This window comes from Procambarus clarkii, chromosome 39, assembly GCF_040958095.1.
Source record: "Procambarus clarkii isolate CNS0578487 chromosome 39, FALCON_Pclarkii_2.0, whole genome shotgun sequence".
NCBI classification, from domain to species: Eukaryota; Metazoa; Arthropoda; class Malacostraca; order Decapoda; family Cambaridae; genus Procambarus; species Procambarus clarkii.
The window spans coordinates 4403789-4430130 of NC_091188.1; the positions used below are offsets into that span (position 1 = coordinate 4403789).

Sequence of the window (26342 nt, forward strand, 5' to 3'; positions counted from 1 at the left end):
TTATCAAAAGTGAGATGTACGCAAACGATCACTCTAATGACGTACGCCATCTCTTACAGGAGTCACGTGAGCGACACAGCGCCCTGGCGTCTATACGCTTAGAATTAAATACGTCAATGCTTAGCTTGCTTGAGTGACGTACTTCAACTCTCACTGGAGACGTGTGCGATCAAAGCTTCATGGTGTTGACACACACGTGACTCCAGGGTGACGCAACGTTGGCGTGTGCGTCAACACACTCAACACACAACGCGACGCAAACACCTCCCAGCCGGGTGGAGGGTCAACACAGGAAGAGCTTTCGCGGGACCAATTTATTCAAAAGGAGCAACAGAAGCGTGAGGAGTGACCAGATACACTCTTGACAGGTTCTTGGTGACTTCTTGTCTCTCTGGATACTCACGTGGGAGGCGTGTGTGGGAGGAGGCGTGTGGGAAGAGAAGTCAGCCAACACCCTGCCACGCCCGACCGACACACACACACACACACACACACACACACACACACACACCCTGGGACTGACATGACCCCTGGGCCTACCATCGCGTACACAGTGCATCACCATAGTTCCAGCCCATGAACCAAACATAAGAACATTTAGGAAGCGAAGGAAGGCGGTCTTCTGAGCATTTTAGTACATTACACAGCCTACTGAACGTTGTGTTGAACGGGGTGAGAATAGCTTGAGCTACCTCATCCCTTTTGTGTGAATATACAAGTCAATAAACGTATTTCCATTTGAGCCACCACCCGCCCTCCTCCCGTCCACATAAAATGAATGAGCTTGCGAGACAGTGGGCAAAAAAATAAAACTGGTTTGATAAAAGGTTCTATAGACCAACTAGACGGGTCGAGCACCGATTAAGAGGCGAGGCTCAGGAGATAAAGCTCAACCTAAAGACTACAGCTTGAAAGTGGATGCGAAGTGTAGAAAGTTAAATTCCCGCACGCCGGCAACTAACCCTTCACGCACCTGCACACCGGCAGCTAGCCTAACCATAATCAATTACTGACGTGAATATTTTGCGTTGCAGTTTTAACAATGCGCTGAAGCATACTCCTCTGACTTATCATATACCACGCACACACACTCAACACACACTCAGCATGCACAAGGACACACTCAGCATGCACAAGGACACTCGTTGCATACCCTGCTTGATCATGGCTTCGTTGATGCTGTGTTTGGGAGTCAAGTGCTGGCCGGTATCTGTTAGGACTAGGTCCAGACTAGTGGTCTCGGGGAAGGGGGGGGGGTCCACGTTGTGTGTGGTGGTGTATCGCGCGTGGTTAGTTTGTGCTGTAATCTTTGCTTCGTGTGAGTGGTTAGTCGAGTAGTTTGTATACCATGTGAGTGATTCATTGTCTAGCCTTTTGCGCGAGGTCTGGTGTACGGTCATTATGTATTCATGCCTGAAGATATATTCTAATTCCAGATGTCGATAGGGTAGATGCGACTCCAAACATTAATTCGTATGTCACAAATACTAAATACATAAATACTAAATTGAAACAATCAAACAATACTATAAACTCATACCACTGGACTCTGCAATAAAAAAATTTAGGCACGAACGGAAACCAAACATTTTTTCCTTGACACTATAATTTTTAACGCGTGGGACAAACTGCCAAAGAGGATAATTAAATACACGAGGTCTAGTAGCTTTTCTCGTTAAAAAGTATGGACAGATGCACAAACAAGAACAACTGGGTATAAACAGAACTCGTCTTGCAAGGTCCAGTAAGTCTGGGAGCCTAGTGCAGTGTTCGCCAAGCCGGCTGTCATCATGGATGCAAGAATGCCGACGATTCGTCCAGCGACTAGCCATCATATATGCACGAAAGCGCCGTCCAGTGTACCTTGATGTATGCACGAGTGTGTGGTCTACCAACAGTCATGATGTGTATGTGTGTGCTGGGAATGTGCGTGGGTAGAGGAGTGTGGTTGAGCATGTTAATGACTGACCTGGCATGCTCAAGCTCGTCCACCGCCCACACTCCACCCACCAACACCCACACACTCGGTAAACACGGTTACAGGTGAAATATACACCACACCGTGTAGCTGCCGAGGGTTAGAGCCGCCAGCCAGACCGACATCCAACACTTGGGAGCGGGAGTTCACCCCCCAGCTCCGCTCCTGTGCCAGGTAAGTCCACTACTGGCTCACCATAGCCCGTGCTACTTGGAACTTGTTCCGAGTAGCTTAATCTATAACACCACCACCACCCCCAGCAGGTTAGATTACAACAACAGGCAGCGTTGAAATCGCCGACACTGGCAGAGCCAGGCAGACTTGTGGCGTTCTCGTGTTAAGAGTTAGCGTTGCGGAAACGCGCCTTATGGTGGCTTCTTTTGTGGTGACGAACGAACACATCAGAAGGGAAGGCAGATGTACCACTGGCCGCACACAACATATTCGCCAAAGTTACTCCCGGTCTGGTCGTAAAGCATATCCAACCTGGCTCAGTCCACTCCTAACCTCGTTACAAAGGCCACATCCGACCAGGGCCGGGATTCAACAAACATTTACGAATCTATTTACAAATCTCTACATCTTTCCATAATGTTTGGCGTCTTTGTTTACATGTATTTATTTAACAGTTTACGAGCATCGAAACTTCCTAATCAAATATTATTGTTATAAACAGCTTCCTGGGGCTTCGAAGCTCAAACTGTTCAATACATGTAAACAAAGCCGCCAAACACTGAGAAAAGATGTACAGATTGGTAAGTGCTTGCCTAAGTGCTTGATGAATGCGGCCCCTGGTCATCACGACCGCACCTGACTTGGGCCATGACTCGTCAAGCAATCAAGTGCATCCTAATGAAACCTGTGCCTCTTTCCGCAATTATGACACGTTTCATTTCCTAAACAGTTTATGACCTGCAACGCGGCAAGAGCTTCACTATAACAATTATAACCTTGAATTGCGAAGCTTCGAAGCTTGTAAACTGTGCAAGTGGACATCACGACTGCATCCGCCGGCTACAGTTTGATTACACGCGCGCAGTATACTACCTAATCCATATTTATAAACTCCGTTTGTGTATCATTTAAAATACTGAACTGGGGAAAATTAAGAAACTTTTTTTGATGGCAGAGTCCAAGATGGCAACCATGATAACCGTTTCTCTCCAGCACTCTCAGTCAATTTGGCCAGATAACGTACAGCTGGTAATTTTTCCACCCATCCATTGGTTTAATTTCTATTTATACATGCATCAACAAACACACTCCTGTGGCATTTAAAAAATATATATATCCTGTTTGTATAACATTTTCACGAGTTGCCTTCGTCTAAGCTGATCAACACAATGAACAAACTTATAATAGTTATTCTATAATGTTTATTCACTATATATGCAGTTTTATTGTGACAAAGGCTAAGTTGGCTTATTTCAGTTGCCAAATATTAATTGAACATGGCTGCACGAGGCAAGAAATGATCAACCGCTAATTGCAGTTTACTATTTATTCATGTCAAGCATTCTCACACGCGCACAAACGCGCACACGCACGCACAAAACGCGCGCGCAATACAGACGTACAAATTCAAGTACGTTTATTGAGACAAGAAAGAAATACATCTCAAAGGGATAGAGTAGCTTAGGCTATTTCTACCCCCAGATACAGACGTATAAAATACTTAGTGGGATTGGCAGAGTGGAAACAGGAATTGTTTACAATGAATATCAACATTACAAGGGGGGGGGGGGCCCACGGATGGAATCTTGACACTCAGATGTGTCATAGAGATGTTAGATAATTTTCCTTGACTTTCCTTTACCGTAAGAGGTAGTAAATGAAATAACCTAAAGGAGCAGGTTGTAGAGGCAAACTCCATTCATAGCTTTAAAAGCAGGTATGATAGGGAGCTTGACCAAGAGTCAATGCATTAAGACAACCAACGACTAGAAAGGCGGGGGTCCAAGGGCTAGAAATCGATCCAGCAGGCACAAATATGTGAGCACATACACCTGTGATTTGATTAATTAAAGGTAACCTACCCTATCTAGCCTATCCTATCCCAACGGTCGGTAATTCACGTTCCAAATATGTAATAATATTAACTGGAATATACCAATTTGGAAAAAAAATATTTGAAAAACTATCATTACTATTATGAACCTGCACAGTCTTAATTATAATGCAGCATGTGCAACTCAGTGAAGATGTTATGGGAGTGGGGGCAGGGGGGGGATTGCCACACTAGGCTGCTGGTTAAGGTGGTGCGGCCCGGGGCCAGACCCAGTCACCTAAGCAATGGATTCAGACCATATGTGGCGCTCTCCTGGCCCACCGGGCTCGCCTCATCAACGGTACTGTGTATATGTATGTATATATATATATATATATTATATATATATATATTATATATATATATATATATATTATATATATATATATATTATATATATATATATATATTATATATATATATATATATTATATATATATATATATTATATATATATATATATATTATATATATATATATATATTATATATATATATATATATATATTATATATATATATATATATATATATATATATATATATATATATATATTGGCTAACAGGGTCCTCGATAATTACGGGCTCACCATAGCCCGTGCTACATGGACACTTCGTTCTGAGTAGCTATATCTAAAAACAACAACATCCTAGATAATTCACAGTACCGCTCCTGTGCCAGGTAAGTCCCCTACTGGCTCACCATAGCCCGTGCTACTTGGAACTTTTTGTTCCCAATAGCTGAATCTTAAAAATAACAACCACCTCGATAACAGCTTTCCAAAGTAGCATTCAAAATCTAACGTGAATCTTTGGTAAAAAGGTGAATGAGTAATTGTAAGGAGGTTGAAAGGTAACTGGCAAAGGCGGGCCTTAATTGACACTATAATAATCTTAGTACGCCAGAAAAGGTTAAGCCAGTTTAATAATCAACCGAGGTTCAGGCATATTTCCATAACCGCTTTAATTAAAAGCATTCATTAACAGTTCAAGTAAAACAGCATGAGAATCCCCTTTCAAGGTCAAGCCAGAGTACATGGAGCGTTCACCCAAGTGGTTTCTGCGCCACTTTGCGCACTATTGGGGTTAAAACTGACTGACTGCGCATCTTTGTGGGAAAAAACAATATGTGCGCACCTTCCTGATTCACTGTACGTGTGCGCACCCTCACAATTCATCATTTTGAGCGCGCACACATTTATTATCTTTTACGATTTAAGCAGTGGGCCCCTTCGGGATTCACAGCAAGTGCGCACTTCCAAGGTCACGTCAGAGCAGAGAGCGCAGTATCAAGGTTAACTCAGACTGACGCGGTCTACATGGCGTATGTCATTTTAAACGTCTTCCAGTAGGGATTTCCTCTCGTTAGGTTCACCGCCCGGTACCTAGCGGCGGCCACATTATCACAAGACGAAATAATTTACTATTCGTAAATGTCACGACGTTCAGATTCAACATGACGGCCACGTTCGTAATATTTTCTTTTTCCCCCGTGATCTCTTGGGGGCGAATGAACTGTATGAGGATATTTCAAGACGCTCAAGTTTAGAAAGTTTAGGCAATCAGAGGCAACGTTGTAGTTCAAGACAACCCGAACAAAAATAATACATGCTTACCTATGTTAACAAGCTTGATACCGTCGTCAGCTATAGCGTTGAGGGCGGTGGTGACGTTCTCCAGCGCCTGGTGCTGGTTCAAGACCCGCTTCACCTTCCGGAGCCGCCGCTTCTGCAGCACCTTCCACCAGGGTGACCAGGGCCAAGCCGTCGCACAGGTCCTCGGAGAGGTTCTCCACGCGGATGCCCGTGTCCCTCAGCTGGACGTTCACCCAGTTCCTGAAGGTGTGGTGCTGGATCTCGACCCACATGTCTTCCTGATCCTTGATCCTCATGCCCTTGGCGGCGTGGCCCTCGGCGCTCCTGGCCAGCAGCCCCGCGTGGCTCATCCTCAGCTGCTCCTCGTCAGCCATCGCTCCTGACGTCGTGCGACCACCCTCCGTCGTCACCTCACTCAGGAGCTGCTTCAGCTACTACAGCGCCGGCTTGCAGGTACTTACTACACCTTGCACAATACAACACTCAAGTTTACCGCAATGTCTTCCACTTCATCTTGCACAACATAGCGAAATCTATGTTCTGGTTTCAATTTCTCTTCCTGAAGCACTTTGACTGCCACACCCCCCCCCCTCCTAAAATCTAAATTACCATTTTAAATACATTTACTTCTGTAATCCGAGGACAATGCCGGCTTTTATACTGACTAGGTTGCTTATTTTATATTATCATCAAAAGAAATGGTCGCTTAACACTGGTGTATAGTGGGGATGTGGGAGCCCACCGTTAAAATGGTGCAAGATATGATATTGGAGGTGTGGAGAGCGCGCACACCCCGACCGTCCCAGTGGGCTCCACCGCCTGTACTGACTTAGCCAAGTTAGCGTCTCTTCCACCCGAGTATCCCGGTAAGTTGCCGTCTATTTTGTTTTACATTTAAAATTTTAAGGATATCTCTTAGCGTCACAGATTAATTTTTTACTTCATAGAAGTTGTGGGTTTATTGATAGTTTGGTATGATGAGACAGCAAATCATTCTGTGCTTACTAAAGTAAATACATTTTCATTTAAAATTTCGAGCGCGAGTTGATAAAGATGGCAGCACTGAACCAGCATCTTTGAGAACCTGTATGACATTATAGCCATGTTTTAGCTGTTTGTGGTGCAGTTCGTATTTGTTTTAAGAAACACCAATATAAATTACACAAACGGGCGAGAAACTTTTAATGATAAAGAACATTAAGCAATAAGAGCGCGCTAGGCTGGTCCATTCATTTTTGTTTTAATAAAAAGTCTGGCGATAGGATCATCAGTCCATATTATAATAATCATCATATACTAATATAATCATCAGTCCACGTGCAGCATATATATATATATTCTTGGCACACACATATATTCCAAGTCTGCGGTATTTGGACCCCACCTAGAATCCGCTCTGACTTCCTACCCATTTCCTTCACTCTTGCAGCCCCTCCCTCTCCCACCATCCCACACTCAACCCTTCCCTTTCTCCACATTGTGCTCCCTCTTCCGTTGGATGCGACTCACCAGGTACTTATCTATTCAGTGTCCAGGACCTCTGACCTGTCCCACTAGAAACAAGGTCTGCCCTCAACCCTGTTTTGCCCTCACAATATCTTCTATCTCTTATTCTACCTTGCCAGCCCTCCTAGCCCCTAAAATGGTATATTCCATTCCTTCTGACATAGCTTGACACGCCTCCGTTCTCTTAGTATAGCCTTGTGGTGACAGTGTCTCTCCCACCCTTGTCATACTGTCAGGTCTCTCCTTTTTGTGTGTGAAATATTCCTCTGTCATGGCTCGACCGTCAGGGCTGCGCGGTTGAAATTGCTTTCAATGACCTTTCTTGTCACTTTTAACCTATCGTTAGTGAAGGTAGTGAAAACCCGGAATGTTACTTGTAGCTTGTCTACTATATAACTAAAGTTCCACTTCGGAATTATTGAAATTTTAGTTTCTAGTTAAGTAATTGTTGTTGTTAAAGATTCGCTACCTGGAACAAAAAGTTCCAAGTAGCACGGGCTATGGTGCCCGTAGTGCCTTAGTAGTTAAGTAAGCTGAAATAATCCGTATTTGTCTCAAATACGTAATCATTATTTGGCAACAATAAGGCACCGCGAAAAGAATCATAAAAGTTATAAATATCTGACATTAATTGGTAAGCAAAACTCAATGTATACACAAATATATAAATATTTCCCGAAAATGATTGTCAAGTTCATATTCATAACTATAAACTAATAAGAGGTGTTGCTAGTCTCAACAATGTGCAGGGCCAAGCCTATTGAAATTAATCTAAAAATACTTTTTTATACTGTTTAAATCAGTGCTTTTAAAAAAATTACATAACTGTATATATTCATTGTGATGAACACTTTCAGTTCTCGAATCAACATATTACTTTCTCCAGTCTTTCAGATAAATTTGCAACGTTCCTCTAGAGAGTGAGTTAAGCAATTTTGAGAGTAAAGCTTAGTGTTTTTCTTTCAGTACTAGGAATAAATCGTATTAACTAGGTTACATCTAGGATTCTTATTAACAATGACACAACACTACGCCCGAAAGTCCTGCTCGATCATGTACTGATAAAGACCTGATTAATCACTATTTACTAAACTGAAATAAGTTTCTACAGCTAAGAAATCACTTTCAAAATTACACTGTATCACTGACGGATGCAGCCCAATTTATGCTTAGTTAGGATTTGCTAACTATAACCCCATTGATTCCTTTCAAATACATGGAGTATTAAATAAATAATCAAATACCTGTGAACAAAAACAATCTAGTAGCTAGTGAACAACATACAAAATAAGAGTGTATCACTTGTAAATGCAACAAGTTCATGTTCAAGTAAGTTTATTTAGATAATAAAAAAAAATTCTAAAAAAATAATAGAGTAGCTTAGGCTATTTCTACCCTCACGCTACTAAATGCAACAAATCTCTCGCGTCAAAGTATTATTTAACAACACAGCGCTAAGAGGAACACTCTCAGAGCAGTCTGATTTAGTCTAACCCGCGTCCTGCAATACTGAAGTAATACTTCAGACTAACGCACCAATACGCACTGAAGACCAGGTTAACCTAAAGTGCACCCAGACTTACGAGGCGTTTGAGACATTGAGTTGTACACAAATTCTAATGATTACACGTTACCCTCCTTCCCCCGTACACACTGCTGAAGGTAATAAGATTATCCGACTAAAGTTCCCAGGACGCGAGTTCGATCCTGTTACCCTGCCCCAAAGATTTTCTCATAAGATTGTGACGGTAAAGCGTTGGTGTTCGGCTGTTTCAAAAGCTAGGGGCAGGGCCTCGTCACATTATAGAAAAAAAAGAGAAAAGCTGGAACTTTCGTCTGTGGTAAGGTAATGGGAAGACACACAAAACACAAGTAAATTAACAATGAAATTTTAATTACTTTAGAAAAACAAGACATGAATAAAGTTAAGCACATAAAATATAAAAGACAAGTCAACAAACAAAATAATATGAATAATCACTGCCAAATGAAAAGTTACGTTAAGACAAGTGAGTTACAGTGATAGCAAAATAAATATGAATGGAGCTGGAATATTGGCTTCGAGCTGCCACCTCCCTTAGTACACTAAAGCCAAGGCTTAGTCTACCAGCGAGAGATGTCAACTGCAAGGAGCACTGAGATATTCTGACAATACTGGGCCACTGCAGCCCAGACATCAACTTGTGGCGGAGGGCAGGTGCGACGGGACACCAGCCAATCAGCGACAGGCAGGCAAAGGACAAGCAGTTTGCTGATTTATGGTGGCGGTAGCTAGCAGGTGTCACTGTGTGCTGGGTACGTTTTGCTCTCTGGGCAAAACGTTTGGCGATACTTGCTGGACGTATCTTCTATATTATCTTTTGTTTTTACGTACTTTGTAGGGAAGAGCAGGCTCAATCTCTCTTGAAAGAGATTATCGTCACAAGATAAATTACGTTATTGAGATTTCATGGCGTGCTACAGCACTAACGTCCATGAATTAAGTAAAATAGAGAAATAAAGAACTATGAAAATATCAATGTTGTTGTACTTTTGAAGGTCTGAAACTTGAACAAAGGAAAAAACAAGTTACACTCCTCTAGTTATACAGGGATGTGTTACACTTTAACTACACTCAATGATTTACACATAAGTTGTTTCAACATCATAATAACAGTTAGAAATGTGCTGCTGGTTCCTGCAGCTTAATAAAACTAAAGAGATGTCTGAATTCCTCGGTTTTCATTTCCGAGGCCAAGGGTCCTCATTATATTACCTAATATCCAACAATTTACTTCACACACCTAACCTAGTATCAGCACGGGATGCGTAATGAGAACCATGAGGTGAGCACATACCGGCTGGTGTGTCCGCTATTCCGACACAGTTCAACTGTGTCTGTGGAAACCTAAACCAACACCCGACACTATGATTTGTTGAGGGCTTCCTGGAACCCCGGTCGTATCTAGTCGCGGTTTATGTGCATTTCCAGGATGTGTGGGCGACGTGGTTGGGTTTGATTACGTGCAGAGTGGTGGCAGGGTGTGGGCGGGACCCTGCGGCCCACACCCTTTCCTCCAGTACACCATTATCAGCCTAGCCTGTTTACAGGTGACGTCAGTCAGTTTCTCCCTGTCGGCCACTTTATTGCTGATGTCATCCGCATTTTGCTGATGTCACCAACCACCTGGAAACAAGGGGCCCAGATTCACGAAAGCACTTACGGAAGAATTTACGAACCTATACATCTTTTCTCAATCTTTGGCGGCTTTGTTTCCAATTATTAAACAGTTAATGAGCTCCGAAGCACCAGGAGGCTGTTTATAACAATAACAACTGTTAATTGGGAAGTTTTCATGCTGGTAAACTGTTTAATAAATGTAACCAAAGCTGTCAAAGATTGAGGAAAGATGTACACGTTCGTAAGTGCTTGCGTAAGTGCTTTCGTGAATCTGGCCCAAGGTCCTTGTGACAGTATTGCTTCTTGCTGCCGGGACCTCCATAAGTTGTGTTAATGAAGGTAAGATTCTCCTCTTACCAAGTCTTGCTGATGGATCACCATGAGGCTGGTGGATCACTATTTAATGCAGCAGCCAACTCACTTAAGGAATGATAATGTTGTTGTTTTAGATTCAGCTCCTCGAAAGTTCCAAGTAGCACGGGCTATTGGGCAGCCTGTAGTGCAACCCGTCCTCGACTCAAGTCCATTACATCCAGCGGTCGACCCCACAGACACATTCATAAATTGTTACATGCTGTTCATTCAAAACAAGATTTTCTCAAATATATATTAATATTATAATATATTACCTTATTGGGCATATATAGGCATAGGTTAGGTTAGGTGTTTTGGTTTTGTATGCGATTATTTGTATTTGTTGTACGTGGGTGAAGTATTCAACCCGTCCTCGAACCAAGTTCATTCCATCCAGTGGTCGACCCCAAAGGCACATTCATTAATCTTATTAACATGCTGTTCATTCAAAACAGAACTCTTCTCAAATATAAATTAATATTATTATATATATTATATTGTGTATATTTATGCACTGGTTAGATTAGATTAGGTGTTTAGGTTCTGTTGGCGATTATTTATATTTGTAGTACGTGGGTGAAGGATTTACAACGTTGTGGTTCGACAACCCGTCCTCGACTCAAGTCCATTACATCCAGCGGTCGACCCCACAGACGCATTCATAAATTTTAATATGCTGTTCATTCAAAACGGGAATTTTCTCAAGTATAAATTAATATTATATTATATTAGCATAATGTGCATATATAGGCATTGGTTAGGTTAGGTGTTTAGGTTCTGTTGGCGATTATTTGTATTTGTAGTACGTGGGTGAAGCATTTATAGCGTTGTGGTTCGAACAAAATTCGTCAGTGAAACACTTGTTCCGGAACTGTTCGAACGTCATCAGTTGTGATTCGTGTGTAAACCGTTTTTCATTAATAAACAGGGGGTTTGGCGGGTGCATGGAATCACTTTTGGGTCTTTGTTTGGAGGACGGGCTGGTGTAAACAGCTCTGTCAACCGTAATCCACCCCCCCCCCTCTCAATCAAACGTAGGCTCAGTCTTTGGTGAGTGAACTTAAGGTGACGTATTTGGTGTCTCCATCTTAAGGTGTTGTGTGATTTTCAGGGGCAGTCAGCCGTGGTGTCCTCAATGTCTTGTGTGGTAACTCACATTGTATATTATTGTTGTCAATTAGCGTCTGAAGTAATGATTGAATTATGATATTCCTATGCATGAAGATCTAATGTTAAATATATAATTAATTAACTGTTTAAATTGACTAATGTTGTTCACTAGATCTTTGTCAGTTGAGGCGAGAGTAGAGAGCCCTCTAAGGTTACTGTTTTTAAGATTTTAATGCACGAGTACATGCTAACATGAGAGAATATTGTGGTACAAACAATTTCCATTCCTTGTCTTGTATATGACTTACCAGAATGGATGGTGGCAGCAACTTTCATCCTTCAACCTTTCTATCTTTCTATTATTGTAGCACACTTACTTTCTACTCTACTCATTTTTTCCTTGATTTCAGTTTCTCCCTCTCTCATTCTAAACTTTCTCTTTCCCCTGATTACTCCTTCCTCACACCTTTCTACCTCCCTCACCTCCTTGCCCACACCTTATTTTTCATTTCTTTCCTTTTCATTTTCCGTTACGTTACATATGCACAATATGTTAATATATTATAATAATAATTTATATTTGAGAAAATTCCAGCTTTGAATGAACAGCATGTAAAAACTTATGAATGCGTCTGTGGGGTCGACCGTCGGATGTAATAGCCTTGAGTCGAGGAACGGGTTGAGGAATGATCGTCCAGTCCTCTTCATCTACACTTTCACACTCCCACCCGCTTATACACTCCTCTTACTCACCTCCTTATACACTCACCCGCTTATACACTCACAGTGTACCTATAGCATTGTATAGATGTACAAGGTATGTGTAGAGAGGTACAGTACACCTGTAGATGTGTAGACAAGTAATTTGGTTATTATAAATAAAGAAACATGTTATCTAGGTTTCTTTGGTTAGCATGCGAAGGCTTGTCTGGCTTGGTAAGGAACAGTTGTTTTACAGTCAGTTATTAATTGGTCGGTAGAGAGACTGTGACAGCTTAGGTCGGTGGTGGTGGTGGGAGCCCCGTGTCCCAGTCTTCGGGTTTCTCTTAACAGGGTGTCCGGTTACATTATCCAGGAATCATCATAAAAATGTATTGGATCAAATCTAGCGAGGTGTGGTAAGTAGGGGGTGGGGGGTGGAGAGAGAGAGAGAGAGAGAGAGAGAGGAAGAAAGAGGGGAGAAAGAGGAAGAAAGAGAGGGAGAGGGGGAGGAAGGAGGACGAAAGAGAGGGAGGGAAGTGGGACACACATGTTAGACCGTTGTCTCTTCTACACAACTCCCCCCAAACCACCAAAACCACAACCCTCATTAACTGCCGCTAACTACCAGCTCCCCGAGTCACACAACAGTCGCTTCAGGTCTTTACATACATTTTCCCTCAAACAGATGTGGACAACGATCTCTCAGCCTTCATTAGACGGCCCGGTAAGTCAACAATACATCATACCACGTGTGTCTCAAGGTCACGGCTGTTTGCTGTTAATCCTTTAATAACATCACGCTAGTCAGATCTGGGGAGAGAACGGCATATACTGAAGACTGTTCAGCACGCGTTGGGGGGTAGAAATAGCCTAAGCTACTCTATCCCTTTGAGATGTATTTATTGCTTATCTCAATAAACATACTTGAACTTGAACTTGTTCATCACGCAGGTGGTCACACAGGTGCCAGAGGGTTCAACTGTGAACCACTCTATAACAATGGCCAAAAAATATACAATTTATTCCTGTTCTCTGGCCTGGACTCCCTGCCACAGACTAGATAAAAAGGGATAATTATATTTGTGAACCCGTTGAGTTGTTCTAATAAGCTGAACAAACATAGCTATGCTCCACATAATGGTTCTAGTCGAAGTTCAAATATTCACCCCCCCCCCACCTCCCTCGGGAGACTCAAAATCAAGATTTTTTGGAAACCTTGATAATGCAAAGGTGGGTATGTGGGCCTGCGGGCCGCTCCAAGCAATAGCCTGGTGGACCAAACTCTCACAAGTCAAGTCTGGCCTCGGGCCGGGCTTGGGGAGCAGAAGAACTCCCAGAACCCCATCAACCAGGTATCAAGCAGGTAATGCCGACGATCTCGGTAAATAGTAAATCATTGTTGATGAGAATGGCCAAGAGTGACGTTGATAGCACTTGATGCTGTGATATGGCAGCTAACGATCATTGACAGAGTTCTTTTGTTTGTTTATATTGCGATTTAATCCTTGGGTCAGGTACTGGAACCGGTTAGGCTATTCAGTATGTGTGTAATGTAAGGTCTCTCGTAAATGAACAAATCCACAAGGGGTTTGGCCATCTTATACCATGTCGTAGCTCAGTCGATTAAGGCAGCGTCTAGGATGCTCTCGGACGTAGGTTCGAATCCTCGTCACGGCCCTTGTGGATTTGTTCATTTGATACAACACGCTATTTATGTGTGTAGTGTAGTCTCTCGTAAATCTGTAACCATTATGTGTTTATCATTATTTTTCAGTTTCATTCTGGTGCTCGTGATATCACCAGTTCCATCATTGAGTCTTATGGTTCATACTTATGAAGCGCTCTGTATATTCGTGTCTATATAGACAACACAAACCGAAACTGTCTCTATTTTCCGCTTGTTACAACTTGTAATAAAGTTATTACATCTTGGCTTAACGTGTTTATGACGTATTAGAACGTTGTTACAACTTGCTATATTGGTTGTTATAACTGGTTAGGAAGGGTTAAAACTTGTTCGAACGTTGTACCAACGTCGTAGTTTCGATGTGTGTTTGGTGGGATGTCTGTCACTCAGTTGTTGGCGTGACCCAGAGAGCACCACCACTAACAGGCAACGGTAGCACATGCCAAGGACATTAATATCGTTAACAGCTCTGTGTACCTAAGAGTAATGAAACGGAATAGCATAAGAGTAAGCAATTAAAAGCTTTATCAGCAAAAGCCTCAAATCAATCCGTGTGCGTTACGGACATAAATAATTACTTGAAGGAAAAACAAGTTTGGAATGAACGCGTGGAATGTCGGCTTGTGTGTGTATGGACTGAGAACAATGCTCATAACGGAGAAGTGTTTCCGCTCTGGATCGAGAGGCTGCCAAGTAAACCAGAGCAACGAAGACATGAGAATGAAGCACATGGATAGCAAGAGATAAGACTCGCCACACGCAGGGCAGTCTACACTGGGGGAAACTAATGTAAAGTAGGATTAGAACATGCCTAAACACATTAGCTAATGTTATTGATAACATGGGCGAGTTTCTTTAAAAGAAAAAGAAACAATACGATTGTTGTTGTTGATTTAAGGGTGACGACGACCCGTGGATCGGATGGAACCCGACCGAGTGGTTGGTTCACGGGTTTACGTGAGAATCTGACGATGGGCCTCTCGCTTCAAACAAAGAAAACGGAGACTGCACGAGATATTGTATACATAACTCAAGTAAATATGGTTCGCTTTGTAGTTTCCCATAGTCACACACACACACACACACACACACACACACACACACACACACACACACACACACACACACACACACACACACACACACACACACATATATATATAATATATACAGACCACGAAGGAAGAATTGAAACAGGATTTTTCTTAAGTACTTTCGTATTTAATAATACATCCTCAGAAGGATGGAGGGAGGAAGGAAGGAAGGAAGGATATATCCAATCTACTGACTTGTAAATCCATCCTTTTATCTGTCGGGGGACAGGAAACTAGTGTATTCATGTACGTTTTGGCTTTTATCGAGGTTATTTAGGCGTAGAACTATAAAATTCATGAAGTACTTTTGATAAGCTGAATTAATGTTGTGTGTGTGTGTGTGTGTATACTCACCTAGTTGTGCTTGTGGGGCTTGAGTTCTGGCTGTTTGGTCCCGCCTCTCAACTGTCAATCAACTGGTGTACAGATTCCTGAATCTACTAGGCTCTATCATATCTACTGTGTGTGTATGTACTCGCATAGTTGTGGTTGCGGGGGCTGAGTTTTGGTTCTTTGGTTCGCCTCTCAACTAGTTTACTGATTCTGGAGCCTACTGGGCTCTATCAACTCTACATTTCAAACTGTGTATGGTATCTGCATCCAGCACATCACTTCCTAAAGCATTCCATTTATTAACTACTTTGACTGGGTGTGCGTGCGTGCGCGAGTAAAATATACCAGGGAAAGCCTCATGCATATATGAAAGCCTACATATAATTCTAAGTATTGGATCACAATAATGGTGATGACTGACTTATGTGCACGGCGATGTTCCCAGCACAGCAGTGGACACATTTCGCCCCTTACCTCAAGGTAAGGTAACCTTACCTTACTTGAGGTTAGGTAAAGTAAGGTTAAGGTTTAAGAACATTTCTTCCGTCGCGAAAGTGTCAGATGATGCATATTGTTTCCAATACACGGGCTCACCATAGCCCGTGCTACTTGGAACTTTTTGTTCCAGGTAGCGAATCTTTAACAACAACATGCTTCCAATATACTTACCTAGTTATATTGGATTAGATCATTTTAAGAGTCGAATGATAGCTCACTAGCTCCGCATTTTCGTCGCCTGGTCAGTAAATGTAAAATCTTTCGTTTCTCCTGTTTTTCCTTTTGAATTTGTTTATTGGATTTGCCTCAACGATCTCCTCTTGTAACCCGTTCCATTTACTCGTGATTTAGGGTGAAAAAGTGTTTTCCGTATGGTGTAGAGAAGCTGCCGCGCTGTCATCACATATTAAATAATTAAAGCTGATTTGTCTTATCAAATGGGATTTTGGGGTAAATTAAAACTATTTTTAGATGACTTTACAAACTTTATTGACATGATTCGGTTCAAGGCTGAAGACGGTCCATTTTTATTATCAACATTTTGAATATTGTCTACGGCATATCTGGGCTAAGTTTGGCTGAATTATGCAGCCAGTATTGGGGAAAAATGATGAGCCAAAGGCCTTGTTGTAAGACCCACACTAATGCCACGACCTCACGTTTACTGTGTCTTATGCCGTCATTATCGCACATATCTCGCTAGGCTTCTCCTACTCTCCATCATACCTCTCGGAGTAGCTTTCGCTGGGAGCTCACAGAAGTACCTCGCTGGTATCTCCTCATACGTCAGCACTCGCCATAGTGTCTGGTAATACTTGTACCAACCGAGTCAAAACATTTCGTGTTTGAGAAACTCCTACATTGAACATTGTCAAAAAGGAAGAGGCTGCTGTTAATGTTATGTAAATTTTGTGAAGTGCATGAGTTATTACTTGTTGTTATTTCCTATTTGTATTTTCAGGATATAAATAATGTTGTTCATTCCCTCAAACATAATACTTAATCCTGCTTTAAAATATTACATTTCCATGCACACAATAAATTATCACAGGATTAGTTCCATGTGTCAGCAGTTGATCTGTTCAACTCTTAGTAACTCAACCGTCCGCCTCTCCAGACATATTTGGCCTGATCTACATTCTTGCAGTGTTACAGGAGCCCTAGAACTTTGTAATATTCTTACTGTACGTGTCAGACATTCATTAGGCATCAACTTTATATTATAAATTTTATTGTTTCATAGATTTATTGTGTGTGCACCGCACATTACTATTAATGTGTCAGCCTGAACAAGGTTGAAAAGTTAACGCCGTTGCATTTGAAATTAATGTTAACAGATTAGTAGGAACCAAACAGCTGGAAATATTGCATTGACCAATAAGCGATGTGTAATTCAGCGACCCAATCAATGGACAGCATTGAGAGGACCCGCACTGAATCAGACCACTAGGATTGCTATTGGGGGGGGGGACCAGTTGGCGGGTGTTTTTGAATTCAGAACAACGTATGTCAGGGTTTAAGACGGATCTGACATTTAATTTGTCACTAAAGGTATTGTTGTATTGGATTACTTTCTAAAGTAGTGTCAGGTATCCGAAGGAGAAGATTGCAAGCTTGCATCCTCAAGAGCGTTCTCACGTCTTTAATTATTGTCGTTGAGACATTAGCAATTAAACCTCTGTGTAGGAATTGCTTGTATTTGTCTTATAGTACTCTCCTAATGGTATTATCACAATGATTAACAAATCAAAATCCGGCCCCGAGGCACCCGCAAGCAAACCCGGAGTGAAATATACTGGACGTTCTCGGCGGCATTACCAACGTGGCACCTGTCCACATCTCTGATACCGGCGATGATCTCTACACTAGTTTTCTCGAATCCCTTCAAAAGAGTACTTAACCTTGAATTCTGGCCGCACTACGAGAAGCCAGTGTCTTGCGCATCCCACAAGACGTTTCCAAGTTGATCGGACCGAATTTGTTAAACGAATAAATTCGTGGATAGCCGACAAACCGACCGAGATCATCGAAAGCAATCTAACCTGACATTGACTGCTATTTCTGCATAATTATCAGAAGAGATGGAAACTAGCTCATAACAATCAAACGTTCTAGTTTCCAGTTCAAGCAACTCTTGCAGAAGGATCTGGCTTAAAGTGCTTTGGTATATTATTGACACCGATCCAGACACTTCCGAATAAAACAGTGCGACAATGTTTCCAACTTGACCATTAAACAAGGACATGTACTCAATAGGTTGGAAAGGGCAGCATTTGCACCGACGTTCATCATTTCAAGGAATGCATCGAAAAAAAAAACGCAAAATGCATCCTATGTAGAGACGAGCATACTGTGGGATCACCAAAATGCCCACGACGGATAGCGGAAATCAAGAAAATGATGGAAGCCTGGTGGGCTTCTTCCAATATCCAATCACACACACACACACATACACACAACACACTAAATTCTTTAACAATGTACATACAAGGAAGCCTCTGATGTCACATATAACCAAACACCACATCATCACATTTGAGGGGAACAGTTTCATCATAAACCCAAATATTTGCAAAAACTGGTGTATTTTTGTCTAAGGTGAGGTTGGTCTAGGCAGCCGTAGAGGTGGTTGAGCTTGAGACAGTCGAGCTTGCTCAGCATGATCCTCTGGCCCAGTGTGACGCCCTCGACCTTGGCCACGATGGTCGGTTGGTACCGGGAATAACTGTATGGAAAATAGTCCATTTACCTTCACAAAGCAGCGCCTCCGTGTACATCAGAGTCAATAATATTGAACTGGAGAAAACTTTACTTTATTGTGTATATACGGCAATCAAACTTAGTTTTCTTTTTTACCATTTGAATTCAAATGATTTAATGAAGGTGTTTATAACATTTCATTCATTGCAAATGAATATATTTCATTCATTATAAATGAAAAATCAATAATAAGTTTCTGGGTACATTCACTGCTCATCCAAGAAAGTAAACAAATTAAATTATTGAAACGTTAGGCTTGACTCATATATTATTGCTAAATCAAAATGATTTCATCATCTGCTTCTAACATATATTCGGAAACAATTAAACCGAATAAGTATTGACTTGTAAATTTACTGTAAAAACTTATAAATTTATGAGAGGAAACCACAAATAAAATAAACTATTTACACGAAGATTAGCAAAAATTTAAATAAATGTAATAATGCGAAAATGGAACAGAAGCATAGCCTCAAACACAATAATCAAATATATTAAAATTTTAAACTTAAAGTACACATGTAAAGTACGAAAATCATGAATGAATGACACAGAGGTAAATATTATTGTCATACCCACGACTGAGGGAGTGAAATGACCATACTAAAGTGTGACTGAATTTGAGTGTGACCATATCTAGTGCAGAGTGACCACACCTGGTGCAGAGTGACCACACCTGGTGAAGTGTGACCACACCTGGTGAAGAGTGACCATACCTGAAGAAGTTGTCGCCGTAATGCATGACGGAGTTGTAGTCATAGTGGTAAGGGAAGGTGGTGTTGTCGGCGCTCTGCTTGCCGAAGTTGTTGAAGTACTCTGTTGAGACAAGATGTCGTCACTACCCGCCATCTACCTTATGCCACACCACCACCAACTACCCTACACCACACCACCACCAACTACCCTACACCACACCACCACCATCTACCCTACACCACCACCATCTACCCTACACCACACCACCATCTACCCTACACCACACCACCATCTACCCTACACCACACCACCATCTACCCTACACCACACCACCATCTACCCTACACCATACCACCATCTACCCTACACCACACCATCATCTACCCTACACCACCACCATCTACCCTACACCACACCACCATCTACCCTACACCACCACCATCTACCCTACACCATACCACCATCTACCCTACACCACCACCATCTACCCTACACCACACCACCATCTACCCTACACCACCATCTACCCTACACCACACCACCATCTACCCTACACCACACCACCATCTTCCCTACACCACATCACCATCTACCCTACACCATCACCATCTACCTTACACCACACCACCACCATCTACCTTACACCACACCACCACCATCTACCCTACACACCACCATCATCTACCCTACACCACACCACCACCATCATCTACCCTACACCACACCATCACCACCATCTACCCTACACCACACCACCATCTACCCTACACCATCTACCCTACACACCACCATCTACCCTACACCACATCACCATCTACCCTACACCATCACCATCTACCCTACACCACACCATCACCACCATCTACCCTACACCACACCACCACCACCATCTACCCTACACCACCACCATCTACCCTACACACCACCATCATCTACCCAACACCACACCACCACCATCATCTACCCTACACCACACCATCACCACCATCTACCCTACACCACACCACCACCACCATCTACCCTACACCACCACCATCTACCCTACACCACACCACCACCATCATCTACCCTACACCACACCACCACCATCATCTACCCTACACCACACCACCACCATCATCTACCCTACACCACACCATCACCATCATCTACCCTACACCACACCATCACCACCATCTACCCTACACCACACCACCACCATCATCTACCCTACACCACACCATCACCATCATCTACCCTACACCACACCACCACCATCTACCCTACACCACCACCATCTACCCTACACCACACCACCATCTACCCTACACCACACCACCATCTACCCTACACCATACCACCATCTACCCTACACCACACCACCATCTACCCTACACCACCACCATCTACCCTACACCACACCACCATCTACCCTACACCACCACCATCTACCCTACACCATACCACCATCTACCCTACACCACCACCATCTACCCTACACCACACCACCATCTACCCTACACCACCATCTACCCTACACCATACCACCATCTACCCTATACCACCACCATCTACCCTACACCACACCACCATCTACCCTACACCACATCACCATCTACCCTACACCATCACCATCTACCTTACACCACACCACCACCATCTACCCTACACACCACCATCATCTACCCTACACCACACCACCACCATCATCTACCCTACACCACACCATCACCACCATCTACCCTACACCACACCACCATCTACCCTACACCACCATCTACCCTACACCACACCATCTAACCTACACCACATCACCATCTACCCTACACCACCACCATCTACCCTACACCACACCACCACCATCATCTACCCTACACCACACCACCACCATCATCTACCCTACACCACACCACCACCATCATCTACCCTACACCACACCATCACCATCATCTACCCTACACCACACCATCACCACCATCTACCCTACACCACACCACCACCATCATCTACCCTACACCACACCATCACCATCATCTACCCTACACCACACCATCACCACCATCTACCCTACACCACACCACCACCATCATCTACCCTACACCACACCATCACCATCATCTACCCTACACCACACCACCACCATCATCTACCCTACACCACACCACCACCATCATCTACCCTACACCACACCATCACCACCATCTACCCTACACAACACCACCATCTATCCTACACAACCACCACCACCATTTACCCTACACCACACCACCACCATTTACCCTACACCACACCACCACCATTTACCCTACACCACACCACCACCATCTACCCTACACCACACAACCACCATCTACCCTACACCACACAACCACCATTTACCCTACACCACACCACCACCATTTACCCTACACCACCACCACCACCATCTACCCTATACAACCACCACCACCATTTACCCTACACCACACCACCACCATCTACCCTACACCACACCACCACCATCTACCCTACACCACACCACCACCATCTACCATACACCACACCACCACCATCTACCCTACACCACACCACCACCATCTACCCTACACCACACCACCACCATCTACCCTACACCACACCACCACCATCTACCCTACACCACCACCATCTACCCTACACCACACCACCAAGTTACCCTACACTACACCACCAAGTTACCCTACACTACACCACAACCAAGTTACTCTACACTACACCACCACCACCTTACCCTACATTACACCTCCTCCAACTTACCCTACACAACACCACCCCCAACTTACCCTGCACAACACCTCCACCAACTTATCCTACACAACACCACCCCCAACTTACCCTGCACAACACCTCCACCAACTTATCCTACACAACACCACCCCCAACTTACCCTACACAACACCACCCCCAACTTACCCTACACTACACCACCACTAACTTGCCCTACATTACACCACCCCCAACTTACAATACACTACACCACCACCACCTTACCCTACACTACACCATAACCAACGTACCCTACATTACACCACCCCCAACTTACCCTACACTACACCACCACCACCTTACCCTACATTACACCACCCCCAACTTACCCTACACTATACCACCACCACCTTACCCTACACTGCACCATAACCAACTTACCCTACACTATACCACCACCACCTTACCCTACACTGCACCATAACCAACTTACCCTACATTACACCACCCCCAACTTACCCTACCCTACACCTCCCCCAACTTGCCCCAGTCATGCTTGGGGAGTAGAAGATTTCCCGGAACACAATCTAAGTATGCTCCAGGTACCATCTTAACTAAATTACACCATATAGAATATAAATAACATGTCCTTATCCATGTAATATATCAATAACACCCGAGCCGCCGAGAGTTTAAGGAATGGATAAGTGGTTGAAGACTGAAGAAGGATTCCGTAGGACGGAAGCGTTCATCGATAAGTATCATGGTTACCTGAAAACTATTCGACTTTTGTATGAGGGAGACGTCCAGGATATTTTCCTGAGGACACGACGCCCCCTTAGGCGATGTCGATTTTTACGAGATCAATACCTCGCTGGTGAGGGAATGCTTGCCCGGGGAGAGGGTATGATGGTGTCTGTGGATCTCAGGGACGGTGGCCACGCTGTGGCCGTGTACAGGTGTGGAGACGGACGCTTCCTCTACTACGATTCCTCGTCCCGTGGTGTCCACTACCGGTTCTGGGATTACATCAAGAATCATGGCATCTCCAGAACCCAAGTGACGGCGGTGGAGGCGGCCTTCCAGTACCCGAAGATACAAACCTGCGCCTACCATGCCCTCACCTTCCTGGACTATGTGACGCGCTCACCGCTCCACGACTCCTGGCTCATCATCAGGGACTTCAAAGACAGCATGGGGCCAGTTGCCGACTGGATGGCAATATGGCAGGTACTCAGAATAACAAATGAATTAGATCCCTGTATTAATATGGAAGTAGATGCCATGGGGGAGTTTGAGAGTATATTACCAGACTATATTCCCACATAGCGGCCATCAGCAGATTCCCGCCACTATCCGGCCCACGAGGACAACATATTACCAGATTATATTCCCGCATAGCGGCCATCAGCTGATTCCCACCATTATCCGGACCACGAAGACTACACGGATGTGTACACCGATGACAGAATACATCAACGACAGTACTATAGGCGGAATTGAATTGGCGACAACAACGCGCGGATTGTACTGATATATAAAGTGTATACAAAATAACCTATTTACTACTGCTACTTTGGCCACTTTGACTGGACGGTTGAGCGACGGTCTCGCTTCATGCAGGTTGGCGTTCAATCCCCGACCGTCCAAGTGATTGGGTAGCATTCCTTCTCCCCGTCCATTCCCAAATCCTAATCCTGACCCTTTCCAAGTGCCATAAAGTCGTAATGGCTTGGCGCCTTTCCCCTTATAATTAAAACAAAATTGGTTATAATTTATTTAAAGAAATTGTAACAGGTAAATAAAGATTTTGTGTGTGCGTGTGTGTGTGTGTACTCACCTAGTGCTTGCGGGGGTTGAGCTTCGGTTCTTTGGTCTCGGCTCTCAACCATCAAGCAACTGTTGTACAGGTTCCTTAGCCAACTGGACTCTATAAAGTGTATACAAAATAACCTATTTACTGCTGTTACTTTGGCCACTTTGACTGGACGGTAGAGCGACGGTCTCGCTTCATGCAGGTCGGCGTTCAATCCCCGACCGTCCAAGTGGTTGGGCACCCTTCCTTCCCCCCCCCCCCCTCCCCGTCCCATCCCAAATCCTTATCCTGACCCCTTCCCAGTGCTATATAGTCGTAAGGGTTTGGCGCTCGAAGTTCGGATTTGGCAATTCGAACCTCGACATTATATAACTTACGAAATTGGAGCATCTTTCTGAATGACCCAACAGTGAGGCTGTTCTTGCTGATAGTGTGTCAAGACTAATTGACTTACTGGGAATGATATTGTGTTTGAGTATGGTGACATGTTCGTCTCTGTCAGCGCGCGATTGTTCGTGGAAGACGCCCAGGGCGTGCAGCATCTCATGGATGGGCTTCCCCAGGGAGATGAAGCAGCGCTTGGAGTGAGAATCTGGAGCCTGGAGGGACACCACCTGCTGACCCCCGCGTTTCCCGACGAACGACCAGCAGCTGCAAGGGGACAGTAGTGTTGTTGTTAAAGATTCGCTACCTGGAACAAAGTTCCAAGTAGCACGGGTTATAGTGAGCCCGTATAAGGGACAGTAGTGTTGTTATTGGTACTGGAACGTCTGTGTTAGTGCTGTGTGGTCCAGTGGTAGTGTTGATGGTGATGGATAGTGGTGGTTTAGGGCTGTGTGGTCCAGTGGTAGTGTTGATGGTGATGGATAGTGGAGGTTTAGGGCTGTGTGGTCCAGTGGTAGTGTTGATGGTGATGGATAGTGGAGGTTTAGGGCTGTGTGGTCCAGTGGTAGTGTTGATGGTGATGGATAGTGGAGGTTTAGGGCTGTGTGGTCCAGTAGTCGCGTGTTAGTACATTTTATGAAGTATTATTTAAAAGAAAGTATTAAGCTGGCATATAACTGCACACTTTGTCCACAATGGTGTTATCATACAAGATACCTTGATAAACATACACGTAGGTCTAAAGAAAATTTGCAGAACTATTTGTGATTTCTTAGAAATATTATAGAATCTCTTGAAAATGTATTACATTAAACACCAGGGATGGCGTAATTAAACACGTAACGTTATCACTGTATACACAACGACTGACCTAAAAGCTGAATTAAATTTTCAAACTATTTTACATGAATATGTAACGAGTGAAAGGTATAAGTTGATAGTGAGAGGCGCGGCCGGAAGGGCTGGAGATAGTGAACCGTGGCGTGCATACCCCGCAGGCTTTTTGGCTGGCCAGAAGAGCACGTAGTCGCGGGCCTCTCCGTCCCACGGGACAAACTTGACGCAGGTCATAAAGTTGATGGTTGCCACCGCTCGCTCGATCATATCCTGCTCCCTCGGCACTGTAACACAAGTCGACAATTATCAACACAGATTTATTACTGATTAATCCCTCCATATACTGATATCTAGGCATGGGGAGGTCACCCACCATGAAGGTAATGAGTTGACAAGCACTTTGTGAGAGTGTAGGGTAGACTAGGGTAAGCGGGAACACCTACTCACGGTAGTGGTCACTGATGACATAAGGCACAGTAGCGTTGGTCCAGCGGCGCTCCGGGAACACGTTCCAATTCAGTCCCACCCGCGTCGACCCCAGGAACTGTAGGGGAGGGGGGCAGACGGTGGTGTTGGCCAGTCAGGTCAATATTATATTAATGACTGTATCTCGAAATATATTGATGCTTAGGTGATTAAGTGATGATTATAAGACTTCACTCACCACTACCACCATCACTCCTTCACTCAATATTACCACCATCACTTTTTCAGTCACCACTATCACCATCACTGCTTCAACACAACTATCATCACCACCACCACCACAACTAATCATTTATACCAATATTACTATCTTCTACAAAATATTAATATTACTACAAAACACTTTTAATACAATTATAGCCCCTCACTACTTGCCTCACCATCAACACAACCCCTCAAGACGTACCCATCCACTTTACACTACTTCAACAAGCACTAAAAGTAATATAAATATTACTACCACTACTCTTACTACACATATTGATATTATTACTACTCCAAGTGCAACAGATATTTCACCTATTACAATTATTCCAACAAATATTACCATTACTTCAACTACTCTCACGTCAACTGTTACAAACACAAGTTATGTTGA

General features: G+C 43.6%; 3 protein-coding genes across 4 annotated transcripts in view; 1 reads left to right on the forward strand and 2 right to left on the reverse strand.

Moving 5' to 3' along the window:
• Nucleotides 1-6455, reverse strand: part of LOC123760316 (filamin-type immunoglobulin domains fbug) — a 129600-nt gene extending 123145 nt beyond the window's left edge. The window contains 2 exon segments of the mRNA XM_045745894.2: nucleotides 5640-5760; nucleotides 5762-6455. Coding sequence (XP_045601850.2) covers nucleotides 5640-5760; nucleotides 5762-5992 — 352 coding nt within the window. The 5' untranslated portion in view covers nucleotides 5993-6455.
• Nucleotides 6456-11634: 5179 nt separating this feature from the next.
• LOC123760314 (fas-binding factor 1 homolog) overlaps nucleotides 11635-26342 on the forward strand; it is a 77468-nt gene continuing 62760 nt past the window's right edge. Inside the window, exon 1 of the mRNA XM_069338330.1 lies at nucleotides 11635-11688. The gene's annotated coding sequence lies outside the window, so the exon portion shown is untranslated. The remainder of the gene's footprint in view (nucleotides 11689-26342) is intronic.
• The window catches only part of LOC123760315 (seminal metalloprotease 1), a 38703-nt gene continuing 28895 nt past the window's right edge, over nucleotides 16535-26342 (reverse strand). For both annotated transcript variants that reach the window (XM_045745893.2, XM_069338331.1), the window contains exons 4-8: nucleotides 25706-25802; nucleotides 25413-25542; nucleotides 24492-24688; nucleotides 19539-19638; nucleotides 16535-18787 (exon numbers count right to left, since the gene is read on the reverse strand). In XM_045745893.2, the coding sequence (XP_045601849.1) occupies nucleotides 18616-18787; nucleotides 19539-19638; nucleotides 24492-24688; nucleotides 25413-25542; nucleotides 25706-25802 (696 nt within the window). In that variant the 3' untranslated portion in view covers nucleotides 16535-18615. The remainder of the gene's footprint in view (nucleotides 18788-19538; nucleotides 19639-24491; nucleotides 24689-25412; nucleotides 25543-25705; nucleotides 25803-26342) is intronic.